Source organism: Streptopelia decaocto, assembly GCF_964273445.1.
Source record: "Streptopelia decaocto genome assembly, chromosome: 1".
NCBI lineage: Eukaryota > Metazoa > Chordata > Aves > Columbiformes > Columbidae > Streptopelia > Streptopelia decaocto.
Genome location: NC_138663.1, coordinates 208,283,413 through 208,303,163, shown reverse-complemented (window position 1 = coordinate 208,303,163; position 19,751 = coordinate 208,283,413). Strand labels below are relative to the sequence as shown.

The window sequence follows — 19,751 nt, the reverse complement described above, 5'->3', positions numbered from 1 at the left end:
CCCACCTTATCAGGGTGACAAATCAGTGCTTAAGTTTCAGCAAACAGAATAGCTGCCAGCCTTATTTTTATGTGGATGGGATCCAATCCTTTATTGTTTTACCCTTGTAATCTGGGTTCGGATCCTGCAACCCTCTCGAGGGATTAGGAGGACAAAACCAACATTCCAGAGTGTATTTACATAGGGAAGTTAACTGGCATGACTCTGCCAGTGCTAGACTCCTGCAATAACTATATTCTCATGGGAAGGTACCTTGAATAAATAGGGGATTTTGTTCTGTTGGTACTTTGCCTGAGTGCACAAGGCCGAAAAAGTCAATACAATAAAGAGGCAGTTGGCTTCTGACACCAGATGTCCAGCAGACCCTCAAGCAGCTTTTAACATCTTGAGGAAACAAGCGGTTTTGCTACTGTTTGGGGATGAAGCCTTCACACACACACACACACACACCTCTGAGAATCAAGGAACTCAGCATTCATCCATGTCAGGATTTCATGCAAGAAACCTCATGGGTGTATGTTCAAAGGAAACGGAAATCTGTCAGAGGTTTGTTAATACACAGGCCCTTTGAGCACATCACTTGGCACATCCCATGGGAGCAGTCTGATAGCCTGGGAATTGGCACGACTTGAGTTAAACGAGGCCAAAGTACCGTTACTTAACCACCCTCGGTTAACTCAACACTCTGTTTCTTTCCTTTCATTCTGCTGATGATCTTCTCTCCCTAAAATCACTGCCAGTGCAAAAGATGGAGACAGAAGTTAAACAGAGTTTTTCTAGATCCCCTCAGCCTGTGAAACTGAGGGAGAAGCCATAAATCTGGCTCATATTAAGAGCCTACAAACTGACAGCATCTCCCCTTTCATTAAAAACTAAACAAGGGAGGCACACTAGGAGGTTTAAACCCTATCTAAAGGCTTACTAAGCTGTAGCTTTATTGGGAGCATGCAAGGAGGAACAATCTGCCAGTAGGAATGATCTCCGTTTATAGAACAGTAACATGCCATATATTTGAACTTAAGGAGAACTCTATTCACAGGGCACAAGGATTCAAGAACTCAGCTGCTTCAGTGCCACCAGCTACTCTTTCTGCTTATATCAGCACCTCCAGAAAGTGAGAAAATTATGAGTGCGTATGATTTAACTCATCAGAGTCAACCAGGGCATCTTGCACAGGAAGAACCCCCATCTCTGCAGCCCAGCTATGGCTTTTAATTAAAACAATTTCAATCTTCTCACTATGATCAGTAGTGATTGGTGACAACCAATGATAGGACAAGGGGTAATGGGTTCAAACTGGAACACAAGAGGTTCCACGTAAATTTGAGAAGAAACTTCTTCTCAGTGAGGGTGACAGAAAACTGGAACAGGCTGCCCAGGGGGGTTGTGGAGTCTCCTTCTCTGCAGACATTCCAACCCGCCTGGACACCTTCCTGTGTAACCTCATCTGGGTGTTCCTGCTCCATGGGGGGATTGCACTGGATGAGCTTTCCAGGTCCCTTCCAATCCCTGACATTCTGGGATTCTGTGATCTAAGGAGATATGGGGTCTGCGGTGGCGAAACCACAGTGCCCCCTTTAAAGCCTTTTCCAGCGAAAACCTGAGGGCAAAAGAAACTCGCTTACTCTCAGCGGGTTCTCGTTGAGGTAGGGGGGCTCTCCCTCGATCATCTCGATGGCCATGATCCCCAGCGACCAAATATCCACTTTGGGCCCGTACGCTTTCCGCGTCACCACTTCAGGTGCCATCCAGTACGGGGTCCCCACCATGGTGCTGCGTTTGCTCTGCTCAGGAGTGATCTGGGCACAGAAGCCAAAGTCAGCTGGAAAATTGAAGAGAGGGGGGAGAAAAAAAAAAACAGACTTAGACATCAGCAAGTTTATTCAAAACCAACACTTCTGGTTCCAGAGCCGTAGTACATGTTACTCTGGTGCATTGCTGCTGCAACTGTGAAAGGAATGGTGGGTTTGTGGCTAATTGAGAAGATGGTGTTGAGAATTAAGTCTCTAAATCTGACTCACTGAGACCTTGAGGACGGCAGAGCTGCTGGCTTGTCTGTGTGAACGATGGGAACCAGTAAATAACTCTGTAAGGACACTGAGAAACCTGACTGCACTTGAAGCCATATCTCTCAAACAGGATTTGCTTTACAGGGAAAACAGTGTCCAGAATAAGTTTAAAGTATCTAAATTTATACTGATTATTTTCTTCAAATAGACAGAAAGATGGAGAGCATTCACACAAAGATTGCTGGGTTCTATGTCTTATTTGTATTTGATTTGCCAGAAGAAATTTGTGAGCCCAGCAGAAATGAACACAGCAAGAATCACTGCCCATTCTGACCCCCTATGGCACCGTGGGTCTAATTTTAGGGCAGAATGATGAAAACTAAACTGATCCCTAGCTGAGTTTTCATCAAGGTTAACAACCAGGAAAGGTACATATGGTTCAGAACAGAGCAAACCTCCAGCAGAGCCAACAAGCAGCTCAGGTCCAGAAGGTTACCACATCATATCCACAGGGACCTCTCTAACTTTAAACTACAGCCTGGTACCTGCAAACTGTGCTCAAAGAGGTTATTCTGCAAGAACCGAGCACTTTGGCCCTGATCAGCTATTCATCGTTGGTACAGTCAGATCTCTGGAGTGCTAAAGTACAGCTTTAGTCTAAAAAGCAATTATGTGGAAAAAAAAAAAAACACCTTCTTACTCAGCATATCTGCACTGTGTGAATTTTGAGTCATATCTGCTGTCGCAGCCGACAAAAATAGATTTATTTATGCCTGTTGGGTGCTAGCCAACAGAACTGAGAGGGAGAGAAAAGCAGCATAATTCTGTTAAAGCTATAGGTGGAAGATAATCATTCACTGGTTTCCAGACTTATCTCTATGGACAATGACAAGCACAACAGCCACCTTAGCACCTGAGGGGCAGAACAGTCTCAAGATCATCATTATCGGTGATAACACACGGAGCAAACATCATTTAGAGTTCAATCCGGGTTGGTGTTGTAAGATTAAATGTTTTCTAGTTACACAGTTTTCAGTTCTCCCTCCACTCCCCCTGCCTTACAAGTCCCTGCAGTGTTTTCCATACTGAATAGATTGCTCACAAATAAAGACTTCTGGCCCTACACCTTCAAACCCAGCTTTCTAGACTGGAATTAAAATACTGTTAATTTTAGTCCACAAAAACAAATGACCCAAAGCTAAACGAACCCCAAACCTCACTTCGAGTCTGGTACCAGTTCACAAGGATTCAAGCTTACCAATCTCCATTAAAATCTCAAAAATACCTACAGGAGCATTTCTACAGTCTCTTCATTATCACAGCATCAAGCATCTCAAACACCCATCTCCCCAGGAGGCCTGGCCCATAGCAGATAACAGCACTGGGTTGGTAATTCAAATCATCACCAGGACTGTTCCCCACATACTTAGTTTGACAGAGCCATCCATTCCCAGCAGGATGTTGTCACTCTTGATGTCTCTGTGAATAACTTGGTTTGAATGGAGGAATTCCAGAGCTTGGAGACACTGAAAAAAAACATAAAATAACTAAGATATTCTTACTGTGCGTGAAATTATTCGCCAGTCACAATTAGCCAACTAATAGACTCTAATAATGTGCATTTTGAGTAGCAAGGGCTTAGTGTCTTAGAGTCTTTCATATATCCAGTATGTGCAGGGCTACAGAGAGATATCCCACTTGGATCAGCAGGTCCTGGGAGGACAAGTTAGTCCCAAAAGACCTGGAGAACAGGTAAAACCAAGGGGATTCCAACCCCATTTTGCACCCCAGTCCTCTGTTTAGGGCAGGGGTGTCAAATTCATTTTCACCCAAGGACACATCAGCCTCACGGTTGCCTTCAAAGGGCCGAATGTAATTTTAGGATTGTATAAATTTGCCCCCGGTGAAAATGAGTTTGACACCCCGAAACATATTAGGCTTGCATTAGGACTGTGTGCTGCAACCTCCCAGATGAAATCCATCTTCTGAAAGAATGGCTACAGAACACGGAGACAGCTATGACTATGGAAGCAGTGACAGGTTGTGGAAAGCCCATGTCCCCTTCCCAATCACAGCTCCCTCCGAGCACGAGCACCGCTTTACCTCTCGGCACACAGCGGCGATTTGTCCTTCGTCCATGCAGGTCTCTGTCACAACATCTGTTAGGGAGCCTCCTGCCAAGTATTCCATGACCACCCAGAGCTCTTCTCCTACAAGATAACTGAAGAGACAAAAATCAAGGTTTTAATATCAGCAAGGATGAGCAGACTACCGTTTACTTAGCCAGAATGCTGTTTTAGAAGTACAGGAAAAAACAAGGCTTGAGCATTGTATTTAACAGCACTGGAGCACCAGGTACTCGTGGTACGTTCTGAAGATGGGAGGATCTGATCACAACCTGAATGAGCAGAGGGAAGCGTGAGTGCAGATAATGGGGGAATGGGCTATGAGTTTCCTGGCCATAAAAGTAAGGCTGAATTTTTTCGTCATGGAAAAGGCCCAGACTAAGATGGAGACCCAACTTTACAACTCCTGCCGCTGCTGGGAGAGAAGGGGAAGAGCTACAAGGATCACAGAATCACAGAATGTCAGGGATTGGAAGGGACCTGGAAAGCTCATCCAGTCCAATCCCCCCGCTGGAGCAGAAACACCCAGATGAGGTTACACAGGAAGGTGTCCAGGCGGGTTGGAATGTCTGCAGAGAAGGAGACTCCACAACCTCCCTGGGCAGCCTGGGCCAGGCTCTGCCACCCTCACTGAGAAGAAGTTTCTTCTCAAGTTTAAGTGGAACCTCCTGTGTTCCAGTTTGAACCCATTACCCCTTGTCTTATCACTGGTTGTCACCGAGAAGAGCCTGGCTCCATCCTCCTGACATTCACCCTTTACATATTCATAAACATTAATGAGGTCACCCCTCAGTCTCTTCTTCTCCAAGCTCCAGAGCCCCAGCTCCCTCAGCCTTTCCTCACACGGGAGATGCTCCACTCCCTTCAGCATCTTTGTTGCCCTGCGCTGGACTCTCCCCAGCAGTTCCCTGTCCTGCTGGAACTGAGGGGCCACAACTGGACACAATATTCCAGGTGTGGTCTCCCCAGGGCAGAGTAGAGGGGCAGGAGAACCTCTCTGACCTACTGACCACCCCCTTCTAATCCACCCCAGGTGCCATTGGCCTTCCTGGCCACAAGGGCCCAGTGCTGGCTCATGCTCATCCTGCTGTCCCCAGGACCCCCAGGTCCCTTTCCCCTACACTGCTCTCAAACAGGTCATTCCCCAGCTTATACTGGAACCTGGGGTCCAAGCGTGCAGCCTGGACATCTGGCACGCAGCACAGCTTTGGAGGGCTCTTGCATCAGAAGAGGTGGCTGGGGGCTGCTCTGTCACCACTGCCATCCTGCTGTCCCAAGCAACAGGCCTGGGTGACACAACAGATGGCTGACCACAAGTAACAGAGAAACAACAACTTTTCATTAGCATCACGCATTTGAAAATCACCTGCATCTTTTTAGGCTTCCAAACCAGTTTGGGATTTTGTCTGAAAAATTCAGAACCATTGACAAGGGCAACTGAGAACATCTTGCTGGATGCGATAGCAATTCTAAAGATTCAAAACAAAAAAGGCAAGTCTAAAAGGGCAGGTCTTGTCCATAAAGGCCTATATGAAGATGGGGAGGAGAGAGCTGAGGTGAGGGCGAGTTTTCTCAGCCATCTGGAAGATTCTCTGCTGGGAGTGTGTGTGCTCATGTCTAAAAGTAGAAGACCTGGCATGAAGACTTCAGCATTAACTCATTTAAAAGAAAACAAACAACAAACCCAAACCACCAACCACTTCTGCCTTTTGGGGCCCATCTGGAAAAACATCAATACAATCTTCCATAACAGATACATTGGGATGACACATTCCTGAAGGAAGGAATCACCAGCTTGAAAACTGGAAAATCCACCTTCTCAGTCAATCCTTCGTTTTTAAAGTGAGTAGACGGATGAGTCAAGAGAGAGGGCAGAGAATCTCATTAAAGCTGGTGTTAGAGTTCACAAAGCAGACGTTTGCTTTGCTCTGAAACACTGATTCTACTGAAGAGTGAACAATGAATTTGTTATGAACCAAAGGCAAAAAGCAGCGAAGGTTCTAGGGAACAATTTGCTAGAAAACAACAGTGAAGGAAAAAGCAGATATTAAGCCCAACTTGGCAAGGAAAGTAGACAGAGATGAGTGAGACATCACAGGAGTGGGCAGGAGGTATGATTTGACCCCCAAAAGGACATACTTATGAAAAACTCCCCCAAAATAAGAACTGTAGTCTGAGCTGTGTGACAGAAGTGATACAGCTATGGAGAACTTTTAATATTGGAGACAAAGATGATATCTTGGTTTGGTGATGCTGAAAACTGTGCAGGGAGTCAGAGTATGGAGTTTCTTTCAGGACACAGAGCCCAAGGACACAGGGCTGCGCTCCCAGAGCAGACAGGTCTCCAGTTCCACTATGGAAGCGAAGCTGATGCACTTGCAGATTTTTCCCAAGTATCACAGACACCAGCAAAACCAGTATCACCTGCACAGCTCGGAGTGACAGAGGAGCAGCAGAATTGCTTTCGGAAGTGCTCCTGCCAACTGTGTGGGTCATCTACCTTCTAACGGGCTCTGGAAGCTGCTCCATCCACACCCATCCTTCCTGTCCCCCTTCTGTTGCTGCTGCTTCTTCACTCCTGCCAAACCAGGCTCTCCAGATTTTATCAGCGACCTCTCAACAAATCAGTGTCACCCTGAACAGCACAATCACAGAACCACAGCCTGGTTGGGGTTGGAAGGGACCTCTGGAGATCATCCAGTCCAACCCACCTGCTAACGCAGGGTCACCAGAGCAGATCACACAGGAAGGTGTCCAGGTGGGTTTGAATGTCTCCAGAGAAGGAGACTCCACAACCTCTCTGGGCAGCCTGTTCCAGGGCTCTGGCACTTCAAAGGAAAGAAGTTTCTCCTCATATTCAGATGGAACCTCCTGTGTTTCAGTCTGTGCCCGTTGCCCCTCATCCTGACATTGTGCACCACTGAACAGAGTCTGGTCCATCCTCTTGACACCCACCCTGGAGATATTGATCAGCATAAATAAGATCCCCTTTCAGCTTCTCTTCTCCAGGCTGAACAGACCCAGCTTCCTCAGCCTTTCTTCATAAGAAAGATGCTCCAGACCGCTCAGCATCTTCGTAGCCTGAACGCTTCCCTTTGTTGCCACCAGCACCCTCTGAGCCCAGATCCATGTGACTGTAAGGACAGGGGCAGAATGGGCTCCACCGCTCCTGCGTGATCATCTCAGGTTGCACACACTGGGAACAAGCTGGTGTCTCTCTGCAGCCAGAAGGGATGGAGCGAGCCAAGAACCACGCTGCGAACCAAAGCTGCACCATAAGCAGCCAAAGGCACGTGCCAAGGCACAGGGACCTCAATAATTGATAGATCTGACATAACATGCAGGGAGGGGGAATTAACGGTGGCTCCCTGCCAGCAGCCGCTGAGCCACTGTCGTTTCAGAAGATGGTACCACCCAGTCTTGGGGATCTTTTCACTCTCTTGCTGCAGTAGAGGCCACTTTTAGTCACTGAGCTGCCTGGTGTAGGCATGACTCAAAACCACTCTCTCAGCAGTTCCGGAGACACCACCAGCAAGAGCATACGCCTACGTGCTGCTCTCCACGTGATGTCAGGCACAGCATGGTGTCACACCTTGTCATCTACAGTCACCTTCCAAAACAAGGCTGGCAGTAAAAACAAGCTGATTAAAAGTCTTTGAGAAAGAAGGAGGTGGTCTACAGCTTGCTTTTGATCCATCTGCAAGAGCAGCTGATGTCTGCTCCTGTAAGGTGTTCCTCACCTTCCACTTAGATACTTTAGGAAGGTGTCCACCAAGTCCTTCCCATCACAAACACACACCAGTCAGTCATAGTCCTTTTTTATCAATAAGCTTAATCTTTTGCCCAGAAGAACAAGACCATTCATTACAGATTTGTGCACCAGTAACACACCTCCAACACGCAAATACAAGATTAGCCTGGAAATAAATCAGTGTTTTATTGTAGCATGACTGCCATACCTCTTCAGCTTTATTCACTGACCTTCCAGCCCAAGTTGAGTTTGGGTTGACGGTAACAGTGGCGACCACTTAAAATGAGGATTTGTGGCATTTACTAGGCTAATGAGACTTGTTCAGAAAAAAAAAGAAACCAATGGGCAAGAGTTTATTTTGCCTAACACTGGGCATCTGATGCCTGAGTTTACAAGTGGGGCTCTGAGGGCCTCATTCATGCAGTAGAAAAATGCTCCCACCTCCAGAAGGTAACTCAGCACAAGTGGCTGGTTGTCTGCACAGGAAAACCAGAGTCTGTCTTCATGCTTCTAAATTCAGCTCCTGAGTACAGCTGAACTAGGCCACGTCACTACCTCGAATGTCACAGCACACCTTCGTGCAGCTCTGGCCACTGACACTGCAGCAGAAAAGCTGTCTGAAGCATAAATGCGCTATTTGCTCAGTGATGTCTGGGAGGGCAGCAAACCAGCCAGACCCCTTAACCACGCGCAAGCAGGTAAGAGAGAATAAAGCCCTTGCATAAAGGCAGGAGCTGAGGTAAAGAGAAGTGAGAGAGATGGTTTACACCAATGAGTATCTTGCAGCTCCCATTAGGGACTCAGGAGGAGAGACAACATCAAAAACAGAACTGCAAAAAAGAATGTAGGTCCCACAGTGGCAAGTGCATCCTTCCTCATACTTCCTTCTGCAACAGCAGTAGGCAGAAGCCAGCATGTGGTGTGAAAACATCAGCTTCATTCAGTGCTCGGGAAGCAAATGGGCATATTAGGTCAGGCGGGAGGGACGCAGGACCCTGCAGGTGCAACGCTGAAGAGGCACAATCACAGAATCACAGACTGGTTGGGGTTGGAAGGGACCTCTGGAGATCATCCAGTCCAACCCACCTGCTAACGCAGGGTCACCAGAGCAGATCACACAGGAAGGTGTCCAGGTGGGTTTGAATGTCTCCAGAGAAGGAGACTCCACAACATCTCTGGGCAGCCTGGTCCAGGCTCTGGCACCTCAAAGTAAAGAAATTTCTCCTCATATTCAGATGGAACCTCCTGTGTTTCAGTGTGTGCCTGTTGCCCTCATCCTGTCATTGGGCACCACTGAACAGAGTCTGGTCCATCCTCTTGACACCCACCCTGGAGATATTTATAAACACTGATCAGATCCCTTTCAGCTTCTATTCTCCAGGCTGAACAGCCCCAGCTCTCTCAGTCTCTCCTCATAAGAAAGATGCTCCAGACCCCTCAGCATCTTCAGAGTCGCTGGACTCCATCCAGTAATTCCTTGTCCTTCTTAAACTGGAGAGCCCAGAACTGGACACAGAATTCCAGATGCGGCCTCACCAGGGCACAGTAGAGGGGAAGGAACAACCTCCCTCGACCTGCTGGTCTCACTCTTATTAATGCACCCCAGAAATAGGCAAAACAGGCGCAAGAATGCCCATGTTCATCCTAGTTGCCACTCTGTCCATTTGCAGCACCTAAACAAAAGCTAATCCCTCTGAAAAAGATTAGGGAGAGAAAGTGGAGGACAAAAGCAGTAGCTTTTGTTGCTGGAAGTTTGAACAAGACAGCAGGATGTGCAGCCACCCTCTAGCTGGGATGTACTGGCTAGACAAGATGAGTGCATGAACGCAGCAATGTGCTCTCTAATGGGAAGAACAGTTTTGCTGAAACCAAGTCTCTGATCAGCCAGGAGAAATAAACAGTTTAAGCTTAGATGCAATTCTTAACTCTTTTTTACCACTTGTTTTACACAGGTAATATCCTTCTGCTCTTCATAAGATGGTGTCTGCCCAGCATCACTTCCCTGAGCACAAACGCCTTCCACAGAATTTGAGGACCAGATTTTCTGTCCCTTCAATGCAGTAGCACTTTACAGCTATGCACAGGACACAGCACTATATAAATTCAGCATCACAACTGATGCTGCCACATAAGTACTATTTTTTGGCTAAGACATTAAAAGTCTGTTAAAGAAACCTGTTAAAGAAACAGCTGATAAGATTTTGATATGCATGCAGAGCAAACAAGCGTGCAAATGGTCTCCTTGATTTCCAAAAGAGATTCTAGGTCACATCCCTCCATTGCATCTTCAAAAAACAATGAGCTGCCAAGACTACAGCCTGCAGCTCACCCTACCTACACACTCTTTGTCCTAAAATAAGCCAAACCTGTAGCTCATCAGGACCACTGGGTTCTGAAGCGAGTCCCCCAGACTTGCTGCAGCTCAACTAGAACTAGCTGTATCTTTAACACAAGGTGAATGACACAGGCTTGACAAAATGCACCAGCGTTATGTTGATGATGAATCCAAGCCACCATAGAATCATGGAATCATTTTAGTTGGAAGAGACCCTCAAGATCATCAAGTCCAACTGTTGACCCGACATCACACAACGCTTGTGCCTGTTGGGCTCTCAGTACGCCCCATATTTCAGTGTGGACAGTTTGGGACGGTTTCTTGGAATGCAAACAGGGGAGATGCAAGAATTTGTTGTGCTTTCAAAGGCCGCTCCCTGCCCCCAAAGATTTACCAGCTGCTCTTTCCCAAGAAATCAACTTCCAAAGAGCTGATGACGGCAGCACAACCACCACCCTTCCATACAGCATTAGTATTGTGTGGGCAAGAGCTCTCACAGCCACGCTTGTCTGCAGACTTGGGCATTTTACTGCCTTGAGCTACAGCGACCAGGATTTTCACAGCTACACAGATTTATTTTAAAACTATTTACGCTCAGCACAGCAGCCACTGTGCTGCTTGCTTCTCCTCTGTCACTGTCCAAGTCCAAGGGACATCAGCTCAAGAACAAGCAGAGCTCAAGAACAAGAGATAAGCTATTAGATGGAGCTCTGGTGGTGAGAAGAAGTCGGGATTCAAAAGGAGCTGTCTCATGTGGACACAATACATCCAAGGCTAAGCAAGAGTGCCACAGTATGTGTTTGAGCCCAAAAAACCCAACTTTGGGCAAGGAATAACCCTGTTCCCTCTGTCTTCCAAAGGGAAGGCGAGGGAAGGCGAGGGAAGGCGAGGGAAGGCGAGGGAAGGCGAGGGAAGGCGAGGGAAGGCGAGGGAAGGCGAGGGAAGGCGAGGGAAGGCGAGGGAAGGCGAGGGAAGGCGAGGGAAGCAATACAAACACCACAGTTCAAACTATTTCTATTTCTTCTTTAGGAGCGGGAAGGAAACAGCTCGTTGTGTCAAATTTAGCACAGGAGAGAGCTGAAAAATTGAGTCCTGATAACATACTGCTAATGCCTTTGCTGCCAGCATCTCAAAATAGAGTCTGGATACCCCACTAATACTGATTCAGAGACCTGTTTCTCCTAGGATCTGGAGAGAGACCACCAAGCCATCCAAACCTCAACATTTCCACATGAATTACACAATGCAAGGTTGTCCTTTACCTGCATTAATCTGAGACAGCATCAATGAAAACAGTGACAAGGAAACGTTTCCCAGAGTGCCTCTGAGAATTCTTCAAATCATGACATACCTGTCCAAGTAGTTGACAATGTTGGGGTTTTTGTTTTCCCTCATCACAAGGATTTCGTTAATAATCAGTTCTTTTTTGGGCTGCTGCTGCAAATTCATCTGTTTGATTGCAACCTGCAGTGAAAAAACACGGAGTAAAACATTATTATGGGAGTTCCCTAGAAACCTGTCAATACCAATTATTTTAGTCCCACATTTACATGAATCAGGAAAACACTTTTTCATCATGGGTCACTCAGCTATTTAGCAACTCCAGGAGCTCCTGCAGCTGGTCCATTTCCACACATGCTGGAGGATACTTAATGCCAAAAAGGACAAGGGGAATTACTATTTTCACACTGGACTTCTATGTATATCCACATCCATCTACAGCTTCCTGGTAACAAGGAACATCCCCTTACTCTAGTATGGACTGATACGTCAAAAATGCTTTATTTCCTAAAAGACTCTTCTTAATTTTGTTTTGGATTGGATGTTTCTGGAAGTTTTTTGGTGGGTTTTTTCTCTGCTCCCATGCAAATTTCTTCTAGAAATCTAGAGCAGGGCAGCTATGCATGAAGGCGGTAAATAACACAGCCTAAGCTTAGTATTTCAAGGTGGTAATTCTATTTCTTTCTGTCGCAACAAGACCTGGGGGAAAGAAACACCAGTGTTTAGGTAAAAGGCTGAAAATAAGTGAATGGATTCAGCTTTATCCCCAGTCATAACCAAAGGGCAATAGGGATGGTTCTGATAGTTGTAGCCCTTTGGCTTGGTGGCTTCACGATACCTATTTCTGCATGTATATAAGCAGAAAGCAGGAGGGTACAATATGTTTTTAACTCTTCTGTTCAACTCTGCACGCTACCGGTACCTCGTGAGAGCACCTGGCCCTCAGACAAGCCTTCCAATCAATAAGACGACTCAGCACAGCAGGAAGCAGGAACATTTCCATAGATGCTACAACCCAACCGTTTTTGTTACGATATTTAGGCAAAGGGAATGAAATGTAATTAGCCCTTTACAAAACTTGTGCTTGCAGAGAAAGAGGCGAACGGAGGGGAGTCAGCAAGCCCAGCTCACAAAAGAAAGAATTAAAAGAATCCGGCTATAGCCGGATATAATTAGCAGTTTGATGGTATAGCAGGGGAGACTATGGAAAAATCCTAACACAGGAGAAGGCAAAGCCAGCCAGACACCATGCTGGTTTTCCACAGTATTCACAAGGGCTGCCAAACAGTACTTAAAGAAGACAAAAACAAAACCCCCATGCTGCTCTTTGGGCAAGACCAGAGAGGGGAATGGAAGACAGAGGGAAAGCATTTGATGCAGATAAGGAAATGAGATAAAAAATGCAGATTAAAAAATGAAGGAGCTTCGGAGAGGTGCTTCCTCATGCCCTTTCAGAGGTAGATCTATGGTCCAAGTGTATATGGGGCGTTTTCATTATCTAAGACTGTCTCATGCATTAGGATAACTATACAGATGTAGTTGTACTAAATAGCCATAATCAGGGAAAATCTTCAGTATTCTTAATCCTGGGAGCTGCCCGAGGCTCCTGTATTGTGCTAAACAAAGGATTTTCCAAAATGTGTTGGCATTCACCGAGCTCCTGAGGATTGGTGAGCTTCACAAACAGGTCAACAGCATGCCAAGGTCACAGCGATCCCAAATGCAAATTTAAAAATCCAGGGCCTGATCACACCAGTGTAATGGGAATGATTTAAAAGTCTGTTGTAATTAAATTGTACCAATTCTTCAGGAACTGGAAAAGGGGGTGAAGGATTTTAATCAGAAAGCACAGTTATACAACCCATCTATGGATAACCCTGACATCGTACGAATGCAAAGTAGACACGCATTGCTGCAGACTTCCATAAATATATTTGGAATAATCCATATGCTTTCCTCTTTAAAAATCCTCCATCTAGCAATAACGGTTTGCACAGATGCTGCGGAGCTGTCACCACTGGTTTATTATGCATGCACGCAATACGCAGGGCACTTTTCAATATTTGGAAGAGGAAAAAAGAGACAGACTTTCCTTGTCTCCCAATTCAAGGGCAGAAAGCAAGCGGGCAAAGGGTGGGAGAGGAACTATTCCTATGCAAGTCAGCTGGTGTAAGTGTAGGAAGTAAAGGAGCAGAGGGAATATAGAAGAGTTTAAGCGGGGACAGGCAAGAATTTTGGGGATGAAGAAATAAGCTTCTACTGAGGAACTATCCAGTCCGAACATCTGCTTCTAGTCTTTGTGGTCACAGAAAGATTTACAAATATTAAATGATTCAAGAATCAAAACTTGGGAAATCATTTTTTCCAGCTCTCTGCTCAGACCACTCGACCATGCCTCATTAGTAAGGAATAAATGCCTCATTAAAAATAAGATGTCACAACCCCCTGAAAGACTGTCGTTATTTTGTAGCATCAGCTTGAACTTTTAGGACACAATCCAAAATCCACCGCTCTGGTATTTGGGTAGTGCTTACCTCCTGTCCTGTAGCTACATCCATCGCTGTGTAAACTGTGCCTGAGGCTCTAAACAAAAGGCAGAGAAGAAAAAATAAACCCACTTATTTGTGCCTCAAAGCAAGACTGAGAACTTAACACATGCCCCTTCCCATTCGTCTCTTTGAAGTGCTCTCAGTCCCATTCCTTTTCATGCAATAATTCCAGAGGTAAATACCATCTGAAATATTTCTAAGCCAAGCCTGCTGTTGTGGCAGAATTTACGGGGAACAAAGCTCCTAATAAGGGACACTCTGGTCACACAGACCCTTGCTGCTAAACCAGCAACTGAGCACAGCTTTAAGGACTGAGTTGATCCCGTTTAAACTGGCATGACTGCACTGCCCTGGCTTGCAGGCTGCCCAACATGATTACAGAGCAGAGAGGATCAGCTAAAATAAACAAATGTGGCGTTTGTAGTGAGGGAAACGGGAGTATGAGCCTCAGCACATGGAGCTGACGGTGGATTTCTCAGTGATTTGCACTGATTTGCCTCACTTTAGCCTCTCCCCCAACCCCTATCTTCTCCCTATCCTACTAAGAGGGTCACAACACCCCCCTGGAGGAGAGTTCATTCAGAAAGCAAATCTGTAATTTGAAGATTGTCCAGCACGCTGAAAATAAGCAGTTCCTTCCCTGCTTGCAGCTATTTTTAGCAACTTCATCATCTAATGACATATTTTCTTACATTAAAACACAGTACAAAATACCCAGTCCCTGTGACTCACGACTTCACCAGGAAAGGCAGAAGAGCTGTGGAGGTTGGTCTGTGGAACGCACCAAAACAACAACAACAACAAAACAAACCAAAAAAACAACCAAACAAAATAAACTCTCCAAAGCACCACCAAGAGCTTTTCCAGAAAATGAACTTAGCCTGGTTTCAGTGAGCCCTTCCTAACATAAGGAAAGGTATAGGACAGAGAAGCGTATACTAACCCTTGTCCAATCTTCTCAAAACATGTGTACTTCTTTTTTGGATCGCCCACGCTCACAATACTTCCTACAACATAAAAAAACAAACCAAGAGGATTTTGTAAGTACTTTTTTATACAGCTATAAGAGCCAACTGCACTTTAAGAGCAGCCCCAGCGAGCCTCGTGAACCACTCGTCAGAAATCCAAAGGCTCACGAACACCAAAAGTCCTCAGTTATTTACACACACCAGCTGTGCCATTCCCCTCTCACAGGTATTTCCCTTCAGAAACAGTGGAACACAGACATTAAGCACATTTAATCTTCACTAGCAGCCAGCAACTGCCCCCTGCTAGGCACAGGATTGGGATACGTGGCCCACACACACATGAATACAATTATTTGCTTGAAACCTGCAACTTAAAAGTCACCCCAGCTTCAACACGCTGGATGAGACAACCTGCACTGCAACGTGCTCTGAATTTGGCGGTCAGGGTCTCGTTCGTCTTAGAGCCACCAGTCTGTTGCAAAACTAGCCAAAAATTTCCCTACACTGTGACAATTTCTGGCAGAGCAAAAGTATTTATCACATTTCTATACCTGCATGACTGTAGCCATTACTGACTGGGTTGCAAGACTCAGGAGGGACGCTGGAGAGACCCAAAGCTCCCCTGGCCAGCGCTCAGCTGATCTACTAGGAACCCAACAGGTTTTAGCAGTTACCACATGACCGCTCTGGTTTTAGAGAGCAACTCGAGGCAATCTCAGCTCCTTCTCTCCTAACGTGGCTGTTCACCCAGAATAAAGTGGATTACTGCATCCCTCGGAGGGAAAAGCACTTAGCCCGGTGTTCTGCGACACGGGGCTGCTCAGGATCAAGGTGGATTTGGTGTCCATGAGGAGCACAATGTTTTCTGTGCGAGGGGAGGGAGGTCTCAACGCAAGCACAGGCTGCACAGATGCGCTGGAGTCCTGCAAATTGCATGGTGGAGAAGCTGCCAAAAGGAGCATCAGAGAAACTCAACGCTCCCTGCAAATATTAACTGATATTCATAACGGCAGGCAGGAACTACATACTTTTTTAGGCTGAAGAAATCAAAGTGAACAATTCCTAGAGCTCAGCTGGGAGCAAGTTTCCTCTCTAACAGCACCAGGGTGGTTTATATAATAGGATGAAGGGACACAGAGCTGCAGCTGAGCTGCTGTTTGCAAGTCCCTCAAGCTGTCAGCATATGGTGCTGCTTTCACAGGGGTCTGGGGCTGAGCCTAAACAGATGTATATTGGCAGAGAAACCGCTCACGGTCATTAAGCCAAGAAATCCAGTAGCAAGCAGAGTAAGAGCAGCTATTTTCAGACACCACTGGAGAGCAGCCAAACCCACAGGGTCTGGGTACATAGAGGTAAAGGAAGGGAATATGGCCCATGTTTGGAGAGGATGGTGGTAAGAGAAATCTGACTATATAAAACCCCCTGTACAATTGTGGAAGCAACACTGCCCTGAGGACAAGTATTTCTGGACAAATGTTCGTAAACTTTCTCTCAAAGCCTAACAAAAGCTACAAGCTCAAACTGTGAGACAGGCAAATGTTTTCTCACGGCAGTGACAGGACAGCATGTCGCAGCAACAGGAGGCAGTTGCCGGTCTTGCCCTGTTTAATGCTCTAATCTGTAAATTCATAGAATCATAGAATAGTTTGGGTTGGGAGGGACCTTCCAAGCTCATCCAGTGCCACCCCTGCCGTGAGCAGGGACATCTTCACCAGCTCAGGTTGCTCAGAGCCCCGTCCAGCCTGGCCTGGGATGTCTCCAGGGATGGTTCATCCACCACCTCTCTGGCCAACCTGGGACAGGCTCTCACCACCCACAGGGGCAACAATTTCTTCCTCATGTCTGGCCTGAATCTCCCTCCTTTAGTTTAAAACCATTTCATTTACCTCTTGTCCTATCACAACAGGCCCTGCTCAAAAGTCATGTTTCCTACTTTCCAGAAAGCCAGGCAAGGATTCACTAAAGTTTGCACCAACGCTGTGCTAATGCGAAGAGGTAGAGATTCATCAGCTTCATTTTAACCTTTGCACATGTTCAGTATGTGTAAATATATACATATGTTTTAAGATTTTAGTCATTTTGTTCACATGTCAAACCAGAACATGAAGAGGTTGCATGTCTTTGCACAATTCCAATTCAATTTTCCTTCATCTAGCTACTAGTTTTTGCTTCATAAAATACTGACCTTTAGGGGTATACGCTCAACTGAGGAGACCAGCCTGACCATGGAGGCACTAACACAATTTACAGCAACTAACAAGCAAGGCACGTATGTAATTAATACAGGATTAGTAGTTCAAAGAATTAGAAATGCTCTACCCTAATAAAAACTGGCCCAGGCTGAGGATAGCAACCAATTGCACAGAAGAGCTGATTCAGCTGTTGGATATAACCCAAAAATACCAGGCAGCAGAAGAGCACTGGAACTGAAGGCAGGGACTGTTAAAGACATGAGGACACAAAGAAAATGGTGAATTATTCTCAGCAACAACCACTAATTTGGGTACCCACACAATGTTAAGGCACTTAAAAATAACCAAGTCACTTTACACCACGGTATTGTAGAAGGCAAACTTGGCAATGCATTAATTTTCTCTCCGTCTTTTAGATACCTTATGTCTAATATTTCAACATAATCATTCACGCTCCAGAGCGACAGAATATCAAGATATGGAACAATCTCAGAGGTCATAGTTAAGTAGATGTTGCTTCTTCAGGGCTTGTTTTGCAGAGCCTGAGGATCTGTAACTCCCTGGGGACTTCAGCTGGCAACACAGGTGCTCAGCTTATATATACACATATGTGTGCATATATATATATGTGTGTGTGTGTATATATATATATATATATTTATGTATTACATCTGCGCCCAATTTTGGCACAAAGTCACAATGCAATGTCTTCAGTTAGCGATCTCAAAATGGGAATGTCAAAACTTTTCAGTTTATCAAGATTTTGAGAAAAAAACAGCAGGACACTGATTTTTTGTTTTAAAAAGGACGTACTTAATTTTTCCAAGATCTCTTCATCTGACATTTTTGGCTTTTTCTTTTGTTTCTCCGCGTTCCTGGCCAATAAGTCAGGTGCTGTTGTGCTGTTTTCTGAAGGAGAAGAAATAGGAGAGGTCGCCGCGTCTCTGGTCGGAGGAGGAAGGGGGTCTATCACGGAGCGGGTGTATATCTAATTTTGTCAAGAAAAACAGACACACATTAATAAATCAGACAGACTTAATCATGTATATTAATCTTGTTATTGTTCTGCTTGTTAGGGATGCATTAACAGCTAAAGTCACTAAGCAAGGATTCTCTTGTCCCCATTCCAAAGGATATTTGGAAGGCGCTTTTCGAGAGGGAACGGCTCCCACCTCCTCCCTCCCGCTCCCAAGAAAAGCTCAGCAATATGGATGAGGAGTCACAGTCAAAACCCAACTGTGACGCCAGGGGCTGAAGGAATTATTTCTGCTCACAGATTTGGTGTGTTCGGGTCGCGGAGCGATCACAGGGGGTGGAGCTGCGTCATCTTCATCATCTTCATCTTCAGAGACTGAGGGCACGGCGGGGGTCTCGGAGACAGCCTTCACATTCTGCATGTGGGGATGCAAAAAGCAAAAATAAACACCTATTATGACCATGAGCCAGCACTGGGCCCTTGTGGCCAGGAAGGACAATGGTACCTGGGGTGGATTAGAAGGGGGGTGGTCAGTAGGTCAAAGAGGTTCTCCTGCCCCTCTACTCTGCCCTGGGGAGACCACACCTGGAATATTGTGTCCAGTTGTGGCCCCTCAGTTCCAGCAGGACAGGGAACTGCTGGAGAGAGTCCAGCGCAGGACAACAAAGATGCTGAAGGGAGTGGAGCATCTCCCGTGTGAGGAAAGGCTGAGGGAGCTGGGGCTCTGGAGCTGGAGAAGAGGATACTGAGGGGTGACCTCATTCATGTTTCCAGATATATAAAGGGTGAGTGTCAGGAGGATGGAGCCAGGCTCTTCTCGGTGACAACCAGTGATAGGACAAGGGGCAATGGGTACAAACTGGAACACAAGAGGTTCCACTTAAATTTGAGAAGAAACTTCTTCCTGGTGAGGGTGGCAGAGCCTGGCCCAGGCTGCCCAGGGAGGTTGTGGAGTCTCCTTCTCTGCAGACATTCCAACCCGCCTGGACACCTTCCTGTGTAACCTCATCTGGGTGTTCCTGCTCCAGTGGGGGGATTGCACTGGATGAGCTTTCCAGGTCCCTTCTAATCCCTGACAGTCTGTGATTCTGTGATCGCTTGTTACAAACAAATTGTAGATGTTGGGTTAAGCTCCTAGCAAAGACTGCATTGAAACAAGTGTAAGAAAATAATTAGAATGGGCGAGAATGTCCCCATATCTGAAAAATACAAACCCTAAAGATCCTGAAACTTCATGAAGGAAGAAGGACTAGAGACCCAACTGGGGTCTCTCCGCACCTCTGGGGACAACATCTGGGTTTGGAAATATTTGTCCCTATTAACATTGCCTCTTTTTTTTTTTTTTCCTGCTTGCTTCAAACCCCAGAGATTTCAGACTTTAAATGCATCAATTTGCATCAAAATCTTAATGTTTTCTCTAAAAGCTGCAAGGTCCAGTTAACCTCAGCTATAGTATTGTGACTGAGAACTGAATCATCAGAGATTCTGGAAAAAGAAACTGGTAAAATCTTTTCACATCGCTTTTAAAATGCTTTCTAAAAGAAAATTTTATTAAAATTAGAAA

At 45.9% G+C, this 19,751-nt stretch overlaps 1 protein-coding gene across 7 annotated transcripts in view; it reads right to left on the bottom strand.

The window, feature by feature from the left end:
- PAK1 (p21 (RAC1) activated kinase 1) overlaps window positions 1-19,751 on the bottom strand; it is an 82,092-nt gene that overhangs the window by 3,583 nt on the left and 58,758 nt on the right. For all 7 annotated transcript variants that reach the window (XM_082067976.1, XM_082067980.1, XM_082067978.1 and 4 more), the window contains 8 exons: window positions 18,486-18,602; window positions 18,025-18,199; window positions 14,995-15,058; window positions 14,037-14,085; window positions 11,573-11,685; window positions 4,113-4,230; window positions 3,436-3,535; window positions 1,626-1,822 (listed from right to left, as the gene is read on the bottom strand). In XM_082067976.1, the coding sequence (XP_081924102.1) occupies window positions 1,626-1,822; window positions 3,436-3,535; window positions 4,113-4,230; window positions 11,573-11,685; window positions 14,037-14,085; window positions 14,995-15,058; window positions 18,025-18,199; window positions 18,486-18,602 (933 nt within the window). The remainder of the gene's footprint in view (window positions 1-1,625; window positions 1,823-3,435; window positions 3,536-4,112; window positions 4,231-11,572; window positions 11,686-14,036; window positions 14,086-14,994; window positions 15,059-18,024; window positions 18,200-18,485; window positions 18,603-19,751) is intronic.